This window comes from Jaculus jaculus, chromosome 23 (genome assembly GCF_020740685.1).
Source record: "Jaculus jaculus isolate mJacJac1 chromosome 23, mJacJac1.mat.Y.cur, whole genome shotgun sequence".
Lineage (NCBI taxonomy): Eukaryota > Metazoa > Chordata > Mammalia > Rodentia > Dipodidae > Jaculus > Jaculus jaculus.
This window is the reverse complement of record NC_059124.1, coordinates 9588494-9606656: the sequence shown is the minus strand read 5'-3', so window position 1 is coordinate 9606656 and position 18163 is coordinate 9588494. Positions and strand designations below refer to the sequence as shown.

The window sequence follows — 18163 nt, the reverse complement described above, 5'->3', positions numbered from 1 at the left end:
TCAAGGTGATCCTCCTACCTCTGGGATTAAAGGTGTGCACCAACACACCTGGCGTTTTAAAAAAAAATTTAAAAACTTTTGTTTATTTTTATTTACTTGTTTGAGGCAGATATATATAGAGAGAGAGAGAGAGAATGGGCGTGCCAGGGCCTCCAGCCACTGCAAACCAACCCCAGAGGCATGTGCCCCCTTGTGCATCTGGCTAATATGGGTCCTGGGGAATCGAGCCTGAACCAGCAAGCGCTTAACCACTAAGCCATCTCTCCTGCCTTTATTTCAGTTTTTAAAATATTTTATTTTTATTTACTTATTAGAGACAGAGAGGAGGGAGAGAGTAAGAATGGGCGCGCCAGGGCCTCTAGCCACTACACATGAACTCCAGATGAGTGCGCCCCTTGTGCATCTGTCTTACGTGGGACCTGGAGAATCGAACGGCGTCCTTAGGCTTCATATGCATGCGCCTTAACCACTAAGCCATTTCTTCAGCACCCCCTTTTTTTGGATGGGGTTGCAGTATATTACCCAGGCTGGTCTCAAACCCCTGCACTCAAGGAGTCTCCTTCAGCTTCCCAAGTTAGCTGACACTTGGGGCCTCCACACATGCGGCCCCTGCCCCTTTTATTTATTTATTTTGTTGTTGTTTATTTTTATCCTTTTTTATTTATTTACTTAAGAGCGACAGACAGAGAGAGAAAGAGGGGAGAGAGACACAGAGAGAGAGAATGGGCGCGTCAGGACCTGCAGCCGCTGCAAATGAACTCCAGATGCGTGCACCACCACGTGTCTCTGGCTAACGCGCGTCCCGGGGACTGGAGCCTTGCTTAGGAAACCAAGGCTCAAAGCAGAAGGGAAACAAGAGGCCGGGGCTCTTGACTCCCACCGTGCAGCTTCTTCCCCAGCCTCTGTGGCCTTTTGTTCACCGCCCTGCCCTTCAAGGCCACGCTGGGAGTCCGACCTCACCAGGGCCGGGGCGGGATCTCCGGGTTCCATCACGCCCCGCCCGGCTCCCCCTGGAGCAGACGTGGTCCAGCAGCACTCCCTCGGGGTGCCTAAGACCCGTGAGCACTGCGGGGCGCACACGCAGCCTGCACCCCGCCAATGCAAGCCCTGCGGGCCCGCTCCGCCTCTCCACCCGGGCTGTTCCTGCCGCAGCCCGGGGAACCCCCGGGGTGCGTGACGCGCCGTGACCACTGGGTGGCAGTGTGCTGTCATGCCTGGGAGCAGAAAAGTCCCCCGGGACTGAGCAACGTGGGGCGCAGGGCAAAGGGAGCAACCTCAGCTGGTTGCCCAAAGGGATTGGAAGATCCCGTCTCCCGGAAAAGTTGACATGGCAGGCTCCTCCGTGCGCGCCCGAGCGCGTGTGTGCGCGCGTGTGTGTGTGCACACGAGCAGCTACAGCCTTGGAGGCCAAGCACCAGCGCCGAATGACACATGCAGCTGAGCTTGGGGTGGGCCAGGGGGACAAGGTGTGTGTGTGTGTGTGTGTGTGTGTGTGTAGCTACAGCCTAGGGGCCAAGCATACCCCCTGGGGGCCAGGGGGACAAGGGTATGGAGGAAACCAGAGCAGCCAGCCCAGTGTGGGTATGAAGCTAAGAGCCCAGGGCCTTTTTGGAGCGGTTAGAAGATAAGAATACTCCACGGAGGAGAGACACAAAGAGGCCAGGACCAGGAAGCGGGAAGAGGAGAGAGACTGGCTGGGAAAGTAGGTTAGGAGGCTGGGGGAGGAGAAGAGAGCCCCCAGAGGCTGGGAGAGACAGGAACCTCCCCCCCCCCCCCCCCCCCCCGACAAGGGAGAACCAGACTCGGGCTTGCTGCTGACAGAGTTTATTGGGTCTGTGTTGCTAAGATCTGCTGAATGACGCCCCCCCCCCGGGGGGGCCCTCCTCCCCAGCTTCGGATCAGAGCCTGGTGGGCTCCGGCTCCTCCGGTTCTATCTCCACCTCTCGCTCCAGCACCTCTATTTTGCTTTGACCCCGAGGAGGGTGAATTCCATGCTCTAAGGCAGAAAATCTTTTTGGTAGCCACTGTGGGAAGAGATGGAAAGGGCGATTGAAGATGAAGGAGGACATGAAGCAGAACGGAACAGAAAAATACTGAGTCCTGTGTGTTTTCGCAGCCCTCCACTTTTCCATCTGCTCCAGGGCCTTCTCTCAGCCCCTCCCCCGCCCCCTTTAAGAGCCCCTCATGTACAAGGAGTTCCTGTGGTACAGGGGTTTATTATGAAGAGGGGACATTGGCCTGGGGAGATGGCTTAGCAGTTAAAGGCGCTGGCTTGCAAAGTCTTCTGGCCTAGGTTCAATTCCCTAGTACCCACATAAAGTCAGATGCATAAAGTGGCTCATACATCTGGAGTTCCTTTGCAGTGGCAGGAGGCCCTGGTACACCCATACATTCTCTCTCTTTCTCCTTGCAAATAGACAAAAAAATATTCAAAATAAAGGAGTAAAAATGAAGAGGGGTCACAGGGCCCACTGTGGTTGTCATCCCAGAGAAAGAGGTGCCTGCCACACAGCACGCTGAGAGAGAGACGGGGAGGTGAGGAGAGCGGTGTCCCTGGCTCACCTGTCTTCTCCGTAGATGAAAGCCAAAGACCCCTGTTACCAAAAGGAGCAATGAAAAGACACCGAGGATGAGAAAAAGAGAGTTTTGGCCTCCTTTAAGGGAGCCTGGGATCCTTCCAGCGTGTTGGGCACCTATGAAGGAAGCACAGCGTTAGGCGGAGTGTCAGGACTGAAAAGTACCTCTTGTCCCATCCTCAGTCCCTCATAGACGCAGAGAGGGCAGAGACATTAGGGACTCGTCCACAGTCATTCAGCTACTCAGTGAAATGGGTCAGTCCTAGAGAGATGGAGGTCAGGTCCCAGCCTGGGAAGGGAAGAGCTGGGAAAGGGCAAGGGGATGGGTGAACAATCTGAAAAGGAATCAGAATGGCTGTTTTGGGGATGGGGTTATGGCATTTGGGGGCCTCAAACCTGGGCTAGACCCTACGGTGTGTACCACTGCTCCAAGAAGCTGCTTTCCCTGATACAGCTGGCACTGCCAGGGCTGGGAAAGGAGCCTGGTCTCCTGTATCTCCAGCCAGGGTCCCGGACAACTCCTCCAGGACCCTTTGTCCAGGGGGTACCACACAAAGTGTTCTTGTCCGGATGCTGGGGTTACCTCACACAGCAGCTCTCCCAAGGAGCCGGGTAACCCAAAGTATTTGGGAGTCACTGAAAAGAAAAAAAAAAATCAGACGGCAGCCCGGCGTGGTGGCGCACGTCTTTAATCCCAGCACTCTGGAGGCAGAGGTAGGAGGATCGCCGAGAGTTCATTCGAGGCCACCCTGAGACTACAGAGTGAATTCCAGGTCAGCCTGGTCTAGAAGGAGATCCTACCTCAAAAAACAACAACAAACAAACAAGCAAACAATCAGAGGGAAGACAGCTGTTGGGGTCTCAGTCCTCTTACTAGTTACCACAGTTGTAATCTCACATCTCTGTCACCCTGTGCTCATGGGGGTTCGGACTGGGCAAACCTGGGGGACGGGGATCATGAGTCATGCCAAATTAACCTTTTCTTTCTTTCTCTCTCTGGTTTTTTTCTTTTTCTTTTTTTTTGAGACAGTCTCATGTAGTTCAGACTGGCCTAGAGCTGAGGACAACCTAGAACTTTTGGTCCTGCTTTCACCTCCTGAGAAGTGAACAAGCTTATAGGTGCCACCAAGCCCAGCCAAATTAATCTTTTTTTTTTTAATTTTTTTTTTAATTTTTATTTATTTATTTATTTGAGAGCGACAGACACAGAGAGAAAGACAGGTAGAGGGAGAGAGAGAGAATGGGTGCGCCAGGGCTTCCAGCCTCTGCAAACGAACTCCAGACGTGTGCGCCCCCTTGTGCATCTGGCTAACGTGGGACCTGGGGAACCGAGCCTCGAACCAGGGTCCTTAGGCTTCACAGGCAAGCACTTAACCGCTAAGCCATCTCTCCAGCCCCAAATTAATCTTAAAACAATGTTCTGAGTTGGATATGGTGGTACACACCTTTAATCCCAACACTGAGGAGGCAGAGGTAGGAGGATCCCCATGAGCTCGAGGCCACCCTGAGAATGCATAGTGAATTCCAGGTCAGCCTGGGCTAGAGCGAGACCCTACCTTGAAAAAAAAAAAAAAGTTCAAAGTCATCCTGGGTTACATAGTGAGTTTTAGACTAGCCTGGGCTACACGATACCTGGTCTCAAAAAAAAAAAATAAATAATGCCTATAATCCCAACACTATCATGGAGGCAGAGGTAGGAAGGTTGTGAGTTCAAAGCCAGCCTGGGCTGCGTATGGTGACAGCATGCCTTTGATCCTACACTTGGGAGGCAGAGTTAGGAGGACCACAGTGAGTTTGAGGCCAGTCTAGGATACAGAGTGTGAATTCCAGTCAGCCTGGGCTATAATGAGACCATGCCCATTCATTCTGGGCAGAAAGAATGAGTGAGCTTTGGTAACTGACTGCATTTGGGAAGGAAGAATGAGTAGGATTCTAATGGCATTCCTGGTACACTGAGTCAGAAAAACAACTGGCATGAAAAGATGGGTTTCCAGTTAGTCTGAGGGGTAGAGAGGGAATAATATCTAGGTAGAGATATAGGAAAAGCAGGTGGGATTTGTGATCGAAATTCAAAAGTAACCAATGTACTTTTTTTTTTTAGTTTTTTTCATGCTAGGGTCTCACTCTAGCCCCAGGCTGACCTGGAACTCACTCTACAGTCCCAGGTGATCTTTGAACCCAAGGCAATCTTCCTACCTGTGCCTCCCAAGCACTGGGATTAAAAACATGAGCCAAGGAAAGAATGTAAGAGCCAAAGAAAGGGTAGGGCTCCTTACAATGTGCTTCCCCCCCAGACACAAAATGGCCTGGATACCCATGACCTCACAGTGCCTGACACTATCCAAGACCAAGACCATCGTAAGAGGAGGAAAAAATCATGACATCAAAATAAAAGAGAGACTTACTGAGATGGGGAGGGGATATGATGGAGAATGGAGTTTCAAAGGGGAAAGTGGAGGAAGGGAGGGTATTACCATGGGATATTTTTATAATCATGGAAGTTGTTAATAAAAATTTGAAATTAAAATTTTTTTTTTAATTTGAAAAAAAAAATACATGAGCCAAGCTGGGCATGATGGTGCAGCCTTTAATCCCAGCACTCGGGAGGCAGAGGTAGGAGGATCACCGTGAGTTCGAGGCCACCCTGAGACTACATAGTGAGTTCCGGGTCAGCCTAAGCTACAGCAAGACCCTACCTCAGAAAACAAAACAAACAAACAAAAATCATATATATATATATATATATATATATATATATATATATATATGAACCACAACACCTGGCCTTTTAATTTAATTTTTATTTTTTTAATTTTTCTTGAGGTAGGGTCTCACTCTATCCCAGGCTAGCCTGGAACTCACAGCAATCCTCCTACCTCTGTCTCCAGAGAGCTAGGATCAGAAGGGTGCACTACCATGCCCAGCTCTTTTTTTTTTTTAATTAATTTTTTTTTGGTTTTTTTCAAGGTAGGGTCTCACCCTAGCCCAGGCTGACCTGGAACTCACAGTGATCCTCTTACCTCTGCCTCTCAAGTTTTGGAAGTTTTGGAATGCTCCACCGTTTCCGGCCTGCTTTTATATTTTGAAATGGGGTCTTACAGAGCCCAGACTGGCCTTGAGCTCCTGATCCTCCTGCTTCAGCTTCCAAAGTGCTGGAATTACAGACTACTCTCAGGCTGGCCTCAAACTCACAACGATCCTCCTACCACTGCCCCCCAAGTGCTAGGATTAAAGGTGTGCGCCACCACACCCAGCCTGAATATATACAAGTTAGACTAAGCCCCGACCTAAAGCAGACAAGGATTCTAGAAATACCTGCAACCTCCTCTGAGCCATTCAATTTTTTGCCACCTCTCCTTCTAGCTTCTCAGAACCTGCAGCCAGTTCAGAGCAGGGGAGTCCCTTAGCGAACAGTGGAACTTTATTCTGTGACTCAGGAGAGATTTCAATTTCAGTTCATCATAAGGGTGGAAAAGTATGGGGGAGGGGCTGGTAGGTGGCATATGCCCACAATTCCAGCACCTGGGAAATAAAGGCAGGAGGGTAAAGAGTACAAAGAGGCTGCCTGATGGCGCATGCCTTTAATCCCAGCACTTGGGAGGCAGAGGTAGGAGGATCGCCGTGAGTTCGAGGCCACCCTGAGACTACATAGTGAATCCCAGGTCAGCCTAGGCTAGACCCTACCTCAAAAGAAAGAAAACATCAGGGCTGGAGAGATAGCTTAGCAGTCAAGGCTAATGACAAACCAGAGGACCCAGGTTCAATTCCCCAGTACCCATGTAAAGCTAGATGCATGGGGTGGCACAAGCATCTGGAATTAATTTGCAGTGGTTGGAGGCCCTGATTCACCCATTCTCTCTCTTTCTCTCCCTATCTCAAATAAACAACAATAATAATAAAAAAGAATGAGCTGTGCATGATGGTGCACGCCTTTAATGCTAGCACTCGGGAGGCAGAGGTAGGAGGAGCCCTGTGAGTTCAAGGTCACTCTGAGACTACATAATGGATTCCAGGTCAGCCTGGGGCTAAAGTGAAACCCTACCTCGAACTTGAAAATAAAATTAAAAAGGCAAAAGAAAAGAAAAAGCCGTAACTGTAGCCTGACATCATGGCGGTACTTTTGTAGAGCTTTTGACCAGCCAGCCTTCTCTTCCTATCCTTGCTCCCACTGCTGCTGACCTGTGATGACCGCCAAGGTGACAGTGGCCTGTAGCTGCCGCTCCTGCAGGTGGACACTGCAGACGTAGGTCCCCGCTTGTGACAGGTTCACGGCCTCCAGCTGGAGACTGAAGTTGCCGCTGTCTCCGGCCACCATGATGTCAGGGCCTCTCCCAGGAGGAGTCCACTTGGCAACGAGGGGAGACTGGGCTCCCCCACCAGGGGGCAGGTAGCAGGGCAGCTCCACCCTGGAGCCCGCTCCTGCGTACACTGTCAAGGGAGAGAGTGGCTGCAGACCTGGAGAGAAAAGGGAACCGGAGCTGAAGCCCAGGGGTGAGCGGTGTGTAGGCACAGGAGGCAGAGGGAGAAGGAGGTGACCCGGCTGTGTGGAGCGAAAGAGCAGAATAACGTGGACAAATCGAGCGTGCGCGGAAGCTCAGAGGGGGGTGGCCCAGCAGGACCCTGTCTGTGAGGTGGCCAACTGCAAAATGAGAAGAGGAGATGGCAGCTGAAAGACGGACACACAGCCTGGGCCTACGGAGTGAGTTCCGGATCAGCCTGAGCTAAAGTGAGACAACACCTTTAAAAAAAAAAAAAAAGGGCTGGAGAGATGGCTTAGCAGTTAAGGCGTTTGCCTGCAAAGCCAAAGGACCCAGGTTCGATTCCCCAGGACCCACGTTAGCCAGATGCACAAGGGAGCACACGTGTCTGGAATTTGTTTGCAGTGGCTGGAGGCCCTGACACGCCCATTCTCTCGCCCTGCCCCCCCCCCGCCCCCGTCTTTCTCTGTCAAATAAACAAATAAAAATAAAATATCAAAAAATGTTTTGGGGGCTGCATAGATTGGCTTAGTGGTCAAACGCTTGCCTGTGAAGCCTAAGGACCCTGGTTCGAGGCTCAATTTCCCAGTACCCATATAAGCCAGATGCATAAGGTGACGCATGAATCTGCAGTTCGTTTGCAGTAGCTGGAGGTCCTGGTGCACCCATTCTCTCCCTCCCTCTCTTTCTCAAATAAATAAATTAATTAAAATAAATTATTTTAAAAAAATGTTTTGGTGCTGGAGAGATGGCTCAGCAGTTAAGGCACTTGCTTGCAAAGCCTAAGGACCCAAGTTCATTTGCGCAATAGCCATGTAAAGCCAGATGCACAAGGTGGCGCATGTGTCTACAGTTCATTTGTAGCGGCTAGAGGTCCTAGCACATCTATTTTTCTCTCTCTCTCTCTCTCACAAATAAATAAATAAGAGGACCACAGAAGAAATGGGTCTTGAGGCACAGAGATATCAGAGGCGCCACTAGCTACTGAGAAGCTGCTTCGGACACCCACGAGTCAAGAGAGGTGGAACGGGGCAGGAAAGGTCTGTGGTCGAGTGCATAGGCAGATTAGAAAGCATTACCCAGAACCGTGAGGTTGTACATGACGGAAACATTGAAGCCATCTCCGTAGGTGAGGACGCAGCCCCAGGTCCCAGAGTCCAAGGGGCTGACTTTGGGCAGAAAGAGGAAGGTCTCGGCGAAGTGGCAACGGGGGGACTTCAGGACAGGGAGTCGGCTGGGACCCCGGAACCAGTGCACAGAGGCTGGGCGGTCAGGGCGGCTGAAGGAGCAGTTCAAAATGACCCACGCAAGGGGCATGAGCGATCCTGAGGGAACGGCAGTCACTATGCAAGAATGAAAAAGTTCAGGTCAGTCCACTGGACAGAGATGCTTTCTGAATACAGCAGGCCAAGCGAGCTGAAAGGTCCTGGGAGCTCCATTCTTGTTTGTCTATGTGTGGATGGATGAATGGATGGATGGATGGAAGGAAGGAAGGAAGGAAGGAAGGAAGGAAGGAAGGAAGGAAGGAAGGAAGGAAGGAAGGAAGGAAGGGTATGTGTGTATTTTATTTTATTTTTTGTTTTGTTTCTTTGAGAGGTAGGGTCTCCCACTAGCCCAGGCTGGCTCAGAACTCACTCTGTAGCCCAGGCTGCCCTCCACTTAGAGATCCTCGTACCTCAGCCTTCAGAGTGCTGGAATTAAGAGGCTGTGAGCCGCCAAGCGCGGCTCGCCTTGCTGTTACCCTTGACCTTAGCCAGAAGGCCGGGAAGCGATCCCCTCGCTGTTCAGATTTGCTGGGTCTTGCCATCTCCACCAGCAAAATGCTTGGAACCCCGGGGTGTTTAAATCGGTCCTGAGACTCTTCCGCTGCGCTCGGCCTCCCCCATCCATGTGGCATGGCCTATCCCCTCTTTCTGTAGACCTTGCCTGGGCCGGGGGCGGGGGGGATGTCCCTAAATCCATGCGGTGGGCTGGGCGGGGGTGGGTCCCTAAATCCATGCGCTGGGCTACAGCTATCCTGAAACGATTGACTCCAGCCCCGCACGAGTTTGCCGCCGGCGCCTCCGCGCAGCCCCCGCCGTGGGTGGGGGCGGGAAGGGGCGCGGGGTGACGCAACCTCTCCACCGGGTACTCCCCGCCCCCGCAAACGTGCTCCTCCGGAGGCCCGTCCCGCGCCTCCTTCCCCGCCCCGCGCGCCGGGCGAGCGCCGCACGCACCCGAGGCCTGGCCCACGCGCAGGCGGAGACGGCAGGCGAGCGCGCGGTCCCGGAGGCGCACGGCGGCGTGGTAGTGGCCGGCGTCGGCGCGCAGGGCCGGGCGCAGCCACAGCGAGAAGTCCCCGCGCTGGAGGCCGCGCTCGGCCAGCTGCACGCGGGGCAGCAGCGGCAGCTTCCCGCTGCGCAGGCCTCCCGGAGCCACGTTCAGCACCGTGTAGCGCTGGGGCGCCGGGCCCGGGGGCGAGGGTACCCCTCGGCGAAGGCCACGGGCGGGGCTGGAAGCCTGCGGGTCACTGGACAGAGAGAGGCAGAGCTGGATTAAGAAATCGGAGAAGATGCAGCCAACCCTCACCCCGAGATCGCTTGGCTGTCAATGCACACCCCCCCCCCCCCACACACACACACCCTCGTTGCTGGAGAGGTGGCACGCTATGAGATAGGTGCAGGTGAGGGGGACGGGCTGTGCGGAGAGCTGTGTGAGGAGAGGCAGCTGTGGGGCGGAGGAGGCTTCCGAGGGACTGACACCTTAAGGAAGGGGGCAGGTCTGGCCTGGATGTTGAATAGGGTCTGGTTGCTATTAGCCCCAAATTGGGAGGTTCTGTCGTCTACGTTTGGGATGCAAACCTGTCGGGTTGATGCTGCCATGTGACCCCGGCTCTTCGCAGAAGGCTCGGATCCTGGAGGGGGGTTGTGGGGCTGCAGGGGAGCTGGGCAGCAGCCCCTTCCTGGGCCCACACCACCATGGGGATCTCTGTGCCAGGTCCTGGTGCCTCCACTGGGGGAGCAAAAGAAAGGCCAAGAGGTGGGGCCATGAGCTAAGACATTCGAGAACAGTTGGCCCCATGGAGAATCCTTGTTGCCTCCTGGAGAAACCTTGTTACCCCCTGAAGAAACAGGGTGAAGGAAAGGTTGGGACTACCCTAAGAAAAGCATTAGGAGACCAGTACAGGCCAGGCGTGGTGGCTCAACGCTTTGCTCCCCGCACTCTGGAGGCAGCGGTAGGAGGATCGCCATGAGTTCAAGGCCACCTTGAGACTCCATAGTGAGTTCCAAGTCAGCCTGAGCTAGAATGAGACCCTATCTCGAAAAACCATTAACAAAAAAAAGCCACTACAGAGCTTAAGGAGCTGGGATCTTAGAGGCCATGCAGAGCTTCCTACTGGCTTCTCCTGTGGGTCTGAGGTCGTCCTCCCCCATCCCACCTTACCTGGAGCTTTCCACAGCAGTTGTAGCAGTAGGTCCAGGAACAGAGCCGCCCTCATCTCACCTATGGCCTGGACTTCCCTGAGCCCCTCCCCCAAGGAAGGTCAGAAACGGGGAGGGGGTGATTGGGAGACAAAAGTCCCACAGGAGGGAGATGAGGTGGAGAGAAGGAATGTGGGGTAAAGAGAAGCAAGGGAGGAGGCCTGGGGAGAAAACCGGAGGGCCGAGGATCAAGGAAGTCCTGGGAAGTGAGCCAGGTGAGATGGGGTGGGCACCCCAGGCACGGGGCAAGGCGGAGTGGAGGGTGAGCTGGGAAGCTGCTCCCAGGGCCCTCGCCCGACCTTCTGCTGTCCCACCACCTTCCCCACTTCCCCTCCCCGCGCCCGCCCCCCACAGCCTGGGGCTCGCGGTTTCGATGCGCAGTGGAAAGTCTGAGGGGGCTGGTTCCCAGCAGCAACACCCTCCACCTCTGTGGTGGCGCTCCCCTTGTTTACTTCCTCAGGCCAGGGTCTCCCCACTGCGCCCTCCCCCACCCTGCCCATGGCTCGCCCTCCCAGGTACCTTCTCTACCGTTTCTTCTTCTTCTTCTCCCCCGCCCCGCCCCCCCCCCCCCCCCCCCCCCGCAGGCTGGATCTCGCTCTAGCCCAGGCTGACCTGGAATTCACTATGTAGTCTCAGGGTGGCCTCGAACTCCTGGCGATCCGCCCACCTCTGCCTCCCAAGTGCTGGGATTAAAGGCGTGCGGCACCTCACCTGGCGTCTTTCTTTTGTACGATTTTATTTTATTTATTTGCAAACAGGGAAATAAAGAATGGGTATGCCAGGGGCTCCTGACACTGCAGATGAACTCCAGACACATGCTGGGTGCTGGGGAAGTGAAACCCAGGCCTTCAGGCTTTGCAGACAAGCACCTTTAACCATTAAGCCATACCTGCCCCCACCATCCTCTGACCATTTCGGCTCGAACTACAGCATGCTTGTTTTTTTATTGTTTTGTTTTGGTTTTGGTTTTTCGAGGTAGGATCTCACTCTAGCGCCGGCTGACCTGGAATTTGCTCTGTATTCTCAGGGTGGCCTTGAACTCATGGCGATCCATCCTCCTACCTCTGCCTCCCTTGAAAAAACAGCACCCAGCCAGGCATAGTGGCCCACTAGCGAGGCAGAGGCAGGCGGATTGCTGAGTTTGAGGCCAGCCTGAAACTAGAGTTTAAGCTAGAGTGAGACCCTACCTCAAAATAATAAATTTTATTTTCAGGTAGCAATTCATTAAATCTAGTGTCACTTTCCTGTACAGATGAGGAAACTAAGGCTCAAAGACATCGATTTGTGGAGGCATGTGTAGTCCTGACCTGTGTGAGTTTTGGGGTATTTTCTCATCTCGTAGAAAGAGGGTGACAACGAGACACTTCCACCTCCAGATCCCTTCATTCAGAGTTCTGCGCTGAGAAGGGAAGGCAGGCAAGGGTGTGCGGACACAGAATAATGCAGAATAATGCAGAAGTCTTTCTATCGGAGCGCGGGCGGTGCACATCTGCAGCCCCCACCACCACTCCCCCACCACCCAGGAGGGGCAGATAGGCCAGCCTGAGTTCAAGGCTTGCCTGGGCTGGAGGTTGGGCACAATCTGGGCGGCAGGGCAGAGCACATCTCAACAAAACAAAGTCAGAAAGGAAAACTGGCGGGCGGGTGACAAGGAGACGGGCCTGGTAACCCCAGTAACCCCGAGGTCCGCAGCTGCCGGAAGCCAGGCGCACCCGTTTCCATGCCAGGGAGCTCACCCTCCAGATGGCACGGGGTTGAGACCCAAGCCTGCCAGCCCCTCCCCGTGCAGGGGCGGGACTTCCTGTTCCTGGGTTGTTTCTATGTGTCTAATTCAGCACAATGGGGCCGGTAGCTTTCCACTGGGCTCAGCAGAGTCTCGATCTCCGTGTGGGTCAGCAGGGAAGTGTCCGCTCTCAGGGAACCCGGCTCTGACCCACCCCTGGCTGGTGGGCCGATCGGTCAGCCCCCACCCCCCTTTCTCTGCCCTTTTATGACACTGACTAGACTCTGGGAAAGCAGGAGACAGGTTAAAAACAGAAGCGCGACCATTTCTTTATTAAATTATACAAAAAGGGGAGGGGAGGGGGGCAGCTGTGGGGCTCGGCCCCAACCCCGGCCCCACCCCGGCCTGGCGCTGTCTGAGAGGAGGGTTTGGAGGGAGACCCGGGGATCAGGCAGGTGAGGGACGGGGGTGGGGGGCAGGACGGAGGGATGGGGGTGCAGAGGATAGGGAGGAAGGCTACGGGAGGACCAGGGCAGAGGATGGTGAAGAGGCAAGAGGAGGGCGAGGGAGGGGAGAGGGGCAAGTAGAGGCCAGCTGGGGAGCTCAAACGGAGCAGGTCAGGAGGTGAACCATGGGGAATGGCAGTGAGGATGAAGGGCCAGTGTTTGGAGAGGTGAGAATGAAGCTGGGGGGAAGGTAGAGGGTGGGGGCTCTGGGGCCGGGTGAGGGGCGGCTGCACTTAGGTCTGTTCCCACCCCGTCTCCAGGCCTTGAAGGTCCCGCCCCCAGCCCGCTGGCAGGGGCTCATGCCGATGCCCCATTCTCTGTCTTCTGCCGCTTGGGTTCCGCTTCATCCTGTGGTGAGGCAAAGGGTTGGGGTAGTTGTAAAAGGAAAAGGGGGTCCCCCCCATCCCAGCTGCCTCTGCTCCAACCCCAGCCCAAGCCACCACACAGATCTGGGTCTAAATCCAAAGAGCACCCAGCCCCTGCTGCACCCCTCAGGCCCCCGACCCAGCCCAAACCTCCTCTTCGGCTGCTCTCTTCAGCGCGGGCCCTTCGTCATCCTCCTCTTCTTCTTCCTCATCTGAGGAGCCAGAAATGGATCATTGGGGAAGGGCGGGAAGCTCTGGCACAGACCACTAGGGTCCCCCTGACCCCTGCTTCCGGTCTTCAACTCCTCCCTGACTCTGCTCCCTGAACCCCAACTTTTCTAGCCCAGTGTGCCCAGCCCCTTCCTTCCCACCTTCTTCATCCTCCTCCTCTCCATCTTCAGCAGTTTCTTCTTCCTCCTCCTCAGCTCCATTCTCCTCCTCCTGCGGGGACCAGGACAAGAGAATGATGTCAGGTGTGTATCACCACCCAAGGGATGGCCAAAGGACTTGGAAGGGGTCTCAAGGTGGGGCAGGGAAGCCAGAGGGTCAAGGTTAAGACAGGACCTAACCCCCAGGAAGACAACTGGACAGAGAGGTAACAGGGAGGGAGACGTCGGGGCCCGTGTGGTCATCTCCTGCCTGCCCTCCACACCTCCACTACTTCTTTCTTTCGCTCTTTCCGGCTTGCCTTCTCCTCCACTTTCTCCTTCTTCTCCTTCAGGTCCTGCAAGGCAGAAAGAAGTCGCCTTTCTCTCAGCACTGACGATGTGCAGTCCTCCAAGCCCGCTTCCCCATCTCTGCAGCCAGCGTAGACACAGAACAGGTCCCTGGAGCCTTAGATGTGGGCCATAAGGAGCAGACACTGAAAACTTCTCTTCCCGAGGCCCAAGGCGAGGGCACAAGTGAAGAAAGGGAGAGGCAGCCAGACAACTGACCTCCCCAACACGCCAGCAAGTTCTTCCAAACCTCCCTGCTTAAAGAGCTCAGCTCGGCAAAGCAACACCCCCATCTGCCTGCTCTGCCTTTTGTCTGGGGGGGGGGTGTGCTCTTCCAGAGTTCTCTTTCTCCCCCTGCCACTGGGCATCCCTCCCAGCTTCCCCTTCACCCCCTAAGGCATTTGGTTCCATTTGTGTGTCCCTAACCCTCCTGTTCTTACTTGGCCAAACACCACAGGAAGAGCACCCCAGCACCAGTTCCCATTTTAACAAAAACAGGTCCAGCAGGTCCTTCCTCTCCACCTTCGTGGAGAAAATGGTACCTGGGGTTACATGGTAGAAGAGCGAAGTGCCACCGTGGAAACGTAGGTGAAGTAGAATAAAAGAAACATAAAAGTGCCGGGTGTGGCGCACGCCTTTAATCCCAGCACTCGGGAGGCAGAGGTAGGGGATCACTGTGAGTTCAAGGCCACCCTGAGACTACATAGTGAATTCCAGGTCAGCCTGGCCTAGAGAAGACCTACCTAGAAAAACTGAAAGAAAAGAGTAACAGAAATGGCAGATGAAGGAGCTGGAGAGAAGGCTAGTGGTTAAGGCACTTGCCTGCGAAGCCTAAAGACCCAAGGTTGATTCCCCAGTACCCAGGTAAGTCAGATACACAGGTGGTCTGTTCCTTTGCAGTAGATGGAGGCCTTGGCACACCCATTCTCTCTGTCTGCCTCGTTCTCTCAAGTAAATAAATAAAAAATGATTTAAAAAAAAAGAGCCGGGTGTGGTGGAGCATGCCTTGGATCCTAGTACTTGGGAGGTGGAGGTAAGAGGTTCACTGTCAGTTCAAGGCCACCCAGAGACTACATAGTGAATTTCAGGTCAGCCTGGGCTACAGGGAAACTCTACCTCAACAAAACAAAACAAAACCAAAAGAAAGCAAGCAAGAAAGAAGCGGTAGATGAAAAGTGTGAGCAGCGAGCCAGTCTGTACCTGGAAGGGCAGGAAAGTGGGTTATTGGTCCCAGAGTCCACTCCAAACACGGCTCCTTTACTGTTATTATCTTTTCATTTACTTATTTATTTTTGGGTTTTCAAGGTAGGGTCTTGCTCTAGCCCTAGCTGACCTGAAACTATGTAATCTCAGGTTGGCCTTGAACTCAGAGTCATCTTCCCACCTCTTCCCCCATGCCCCCCTGCCAATGCTGGGATTATAGGTATGCACTACCATGTCCAGCTTCTTAAAAAATATTTTTACTTATTTGCAGAGAGAGGGAGAAATGGGGAGGAGAGTATGGGTACACCAGGGCCACCTGTCACTGCTGGTTTATGTGGGCACTGGGAATTTAACCCAAACCATCAGGCTTTGCAGCCGATTGCCTCTACTCAACAAGCCATTGATTTCTCCAGTCCCCACATTGTCCTTTCTCCTTAGCCAAGATCCCAGTAAGCACACACCTGATGTACTATTCCAACTTGGCAGAGAGCTGCTCCAGTGGGCATACCCTTGGGGCACACCAGCCTTGCATCCCACTCAAATTCCTGTCTTCTCCCCACCCTATCTCTTGGCAGGCAGTGTCCTCTTATGAGCTGACCCTGCTGTTGGCATGCAATTCATACATCTTTTAAAAATACTTTACTTTTACTTATTTATTTATTAGAGAGAGGTAGCGAATGGGCATGCCAGGACCTCTGGCTACTGAAAACAAACTCCAGACACATGTGCCACCATGTGCATCTGGCTTACGTGGGTTCTGGGGAGTCGAGCCTAGATCCTTAGGCTTCGCAGACAAGCACTTTAACCACTAAGCCACCTCTCCAGCCCATTGGTATGCAATTCTATGTGTACTGGATCCCATGTGGAGATGGGAGACCGGCTTGGTGCCAAATGGCTGGCCTAGGGCACCAGCAGTTCTGTTCTCCCTTTAGGACAGCACAGAACACTTGACACTCCAGCCGGGTTCTGTTCCTTCTTCGTCCAACTCCAGTCTTTCATCTGCCACACAAGGTGGGTTTTCCTCCACATCCCGGGCCACCCACGGGCTGTCCAGTAGGGGGCGGCAGCATGGAAGGGCACCAGGGCAACACGGCCCTGGCCTGAGCTTCCCATCTGGGCTGATGGAGGGGGTGGGGGGAAGTGAGTGTACCAGAGATCAAAGTTCAAGGGGCTGGGCCCTGTCCTTCTGGTCACTGTCCTTCTGTGATCCCTTTTGCAGGAGGGTATGTGCCCTGACCTCAGGTCTTGTGCTAAGCGGCTGTGCAGCCTCCCCGCAGGCGCACGCACACGCGCGCGCGCGCGCACACGCACACACACACACACACACACACACACACATCCGCAGGGGAGCGCCCACGCGCTCCGAAGACACATGGGCCGTGTTTGGACATGGTGACACTCCGGAGCCAGCCAGAAGCACCGTGGAGGCACTCAGCCCTCACAAAGCAGCAACACGGCTCCGAGACACCACCGGCTCCCCAGGCACACATGCAACCGACACGGGCAGCACCACACACCCGCCGCGTCTCAGGCGTACAAAGACACCTACTCGGTGAAGTCACATGCCACCGCGCAGCCCACCGGAGGGCCACACTGGCACACCTTGGCAGATTGCACGCATCCCCCCTCTCCCACGGCTTCCCGTGCCTCTCTCCACTTCACGGGCCTCCAGAAGTGTAGGCGCTCCTCGGCAACCTCCTCCCCCCAACACACACACACACACACCCCAAATTAGGCTCCCAGCCCCCAAAACTCTGGCCACGTTTAATTTCCCAAAGCCACACTCTGGCACGTTCCCTGGGGAAATTAAGAGCAAGGGCGAAGAGATGAGGCCGCGGAACGGAGCGGACCAGACCAATGACAGCTCGATGCCAGGCCGCGCACCGCCCAACCTTGGCGAAGGCTGTTCTCGCCGCCACCCCGCTTCTGATTTTTAGGAATTCGAAAATGCGGGGGGGGGGGTGTTGGTGGGAGGCCGGCGATGAAGAGATAAGAGAGCGGCGAGCCAGTGGCGGAGAGGGAAGGAATCCAGATGGACAGAGAGGAGGGGACGGATGGGGAGGGAGGAGGAGGAGGAGGAGGAGGGAGGGAGGTAGCAGCGGCCCTGCGGGGAAAAGCGGACCCGATCCAGCCGAGAGGGGAGGGGCGAGGATCAGCCCGGCTGCAGAGTCCGGTTTGCACTACGGCCCCGAACCGCTTAGCAACGAAAGGCCCGTGGGGCCGGGACCGGGGAGGCGCGCGGGCGCGGGGCGCCCGGACAGGAGGGCCGAGGCGGGCGCGGCCGGGCCGGAGGGGGTGGGGACGACGGGGCCGGACCGGGGCGGCGAGGCCGGCGGGGCAGCTAGAGGGCGCTGGCGGGGCCGCCGGGGCTGCGAGCGGGGCGGGGGGGGGGGGTGAGGGCGGAGCGGGTCCGCCGGGACCGGCGCGAGGGCCGCCCGGGGCCGTCGGGGATGGCCCGGCCCGCCGCCGCCCTTGCCCGTACCTTGGCGCTCAACTCGGCCGCTGCCTCCACGCTCTTCTCCGACATGGTGCCGGGGCCGGGGCTGGCGGGGAGCCGGGTCCCGGGGCCGAGACGGAGAGGCCCTGGACGGCGGAGGGTGGCCGCGGCCGAAACCTGGCGGCTGGCTCGGTGCAAGCGGCGCGGGGCGCGCGGCAGGTCCGCGGCCGGCACCCGGGCGCAGGGCGGAGCGGGCGGTGGCGGTGGCGGGCGCGCTCCGGTCGCGGGCGGGCGGGCGCTAGCTCGGTGGCTCGGTCGTGGGCTCGCCGCCCCCGCTCCAGCAGAGCTGCCGCCGACCAGCCGCTGCCGCCCCCAGCCGGGGAGCCCGCTTATAAGGCGGCGCTGCCCGACGGGAGGGGCTTGGCCGGGGTGGGGCGGGCGGGGGCGCGAGGGGCGGCGGGAGAGGCGGGATAGGAGCTCGGCGGCGAGGGGCGGGGACGGGCCGGGCGGGGAACGCGAGACTGACGGCGGCGAGGGCGCCGCGTGGGGCGCGGAGGTGGCGAGGGGTGGGGCTCCCGCGGGGACCCGCGCCCGCGATCGCAGCCTGCCGAGGGGTCGCGTGGAGTCCGGCGCCTGGGGGCCGGCCCGAGACCTGGCCCCGGCCCCGCCGAGCCCTCCGGAGCCCCGGGGATCTCGCC

General features: G+C 56.0%; 2 protein-coding genes across 2 annotated transcripts; both read right to left on the bottom strand.

The window, feature by feature from the left end:
* Nucleotides 1-1808: 1808 nt before the first annotated feature.
* On the bottom strand, nt 1809-10804 carry Lag3 (lymphocyte activating 3). The gene is made up of 8 exons (XM_045139623.1): nt 10478-10804; nt 9895-10045; nt 9271-9563; nt 8134-8397; nt 6756-7031; nt 2973-3212; nt 2563-2693; nt 1809-2024 (listed from the first exon to the last, which is right to left on the bottom strand). The coding sequence occupies exons 1-8, from the start codon at nt 10530-10532 to the stop codon at nt 1899-1901; spliced, it is 1536 nt and encodes a 511-aa protein (XP_044995558.1). The 5' UTR covers nt 10533-10804; the 3' UTR covers nt 1809-1898.
* A 1738-nt stretch (nt 10805-12542) lies between these two features.
* Nucleotides 12543-17666, bottom strand: Ptms (parathymosin). Its single transcript, XM_045139637.1, has 5 exons — nt 17511-17666; nt 13762-13833; nt 13481-13550; nt 13260-13321; nt 12543-13092 (listed from the first exon to the last, which is right to left on the bottom strand). Exons 1-5 carry the CDS (start codon nt 17553-17555, stop codon nt 13042-13044), a joined length of 300 nt encoding a protein of 99 aa, XP_044995572.1. The 5' UTR covers nt 17556-17666; the 3' UTR covers nt 12543-13041.
* Nucleotides 17667-18163: the final 497 nt, after the last annotated feature.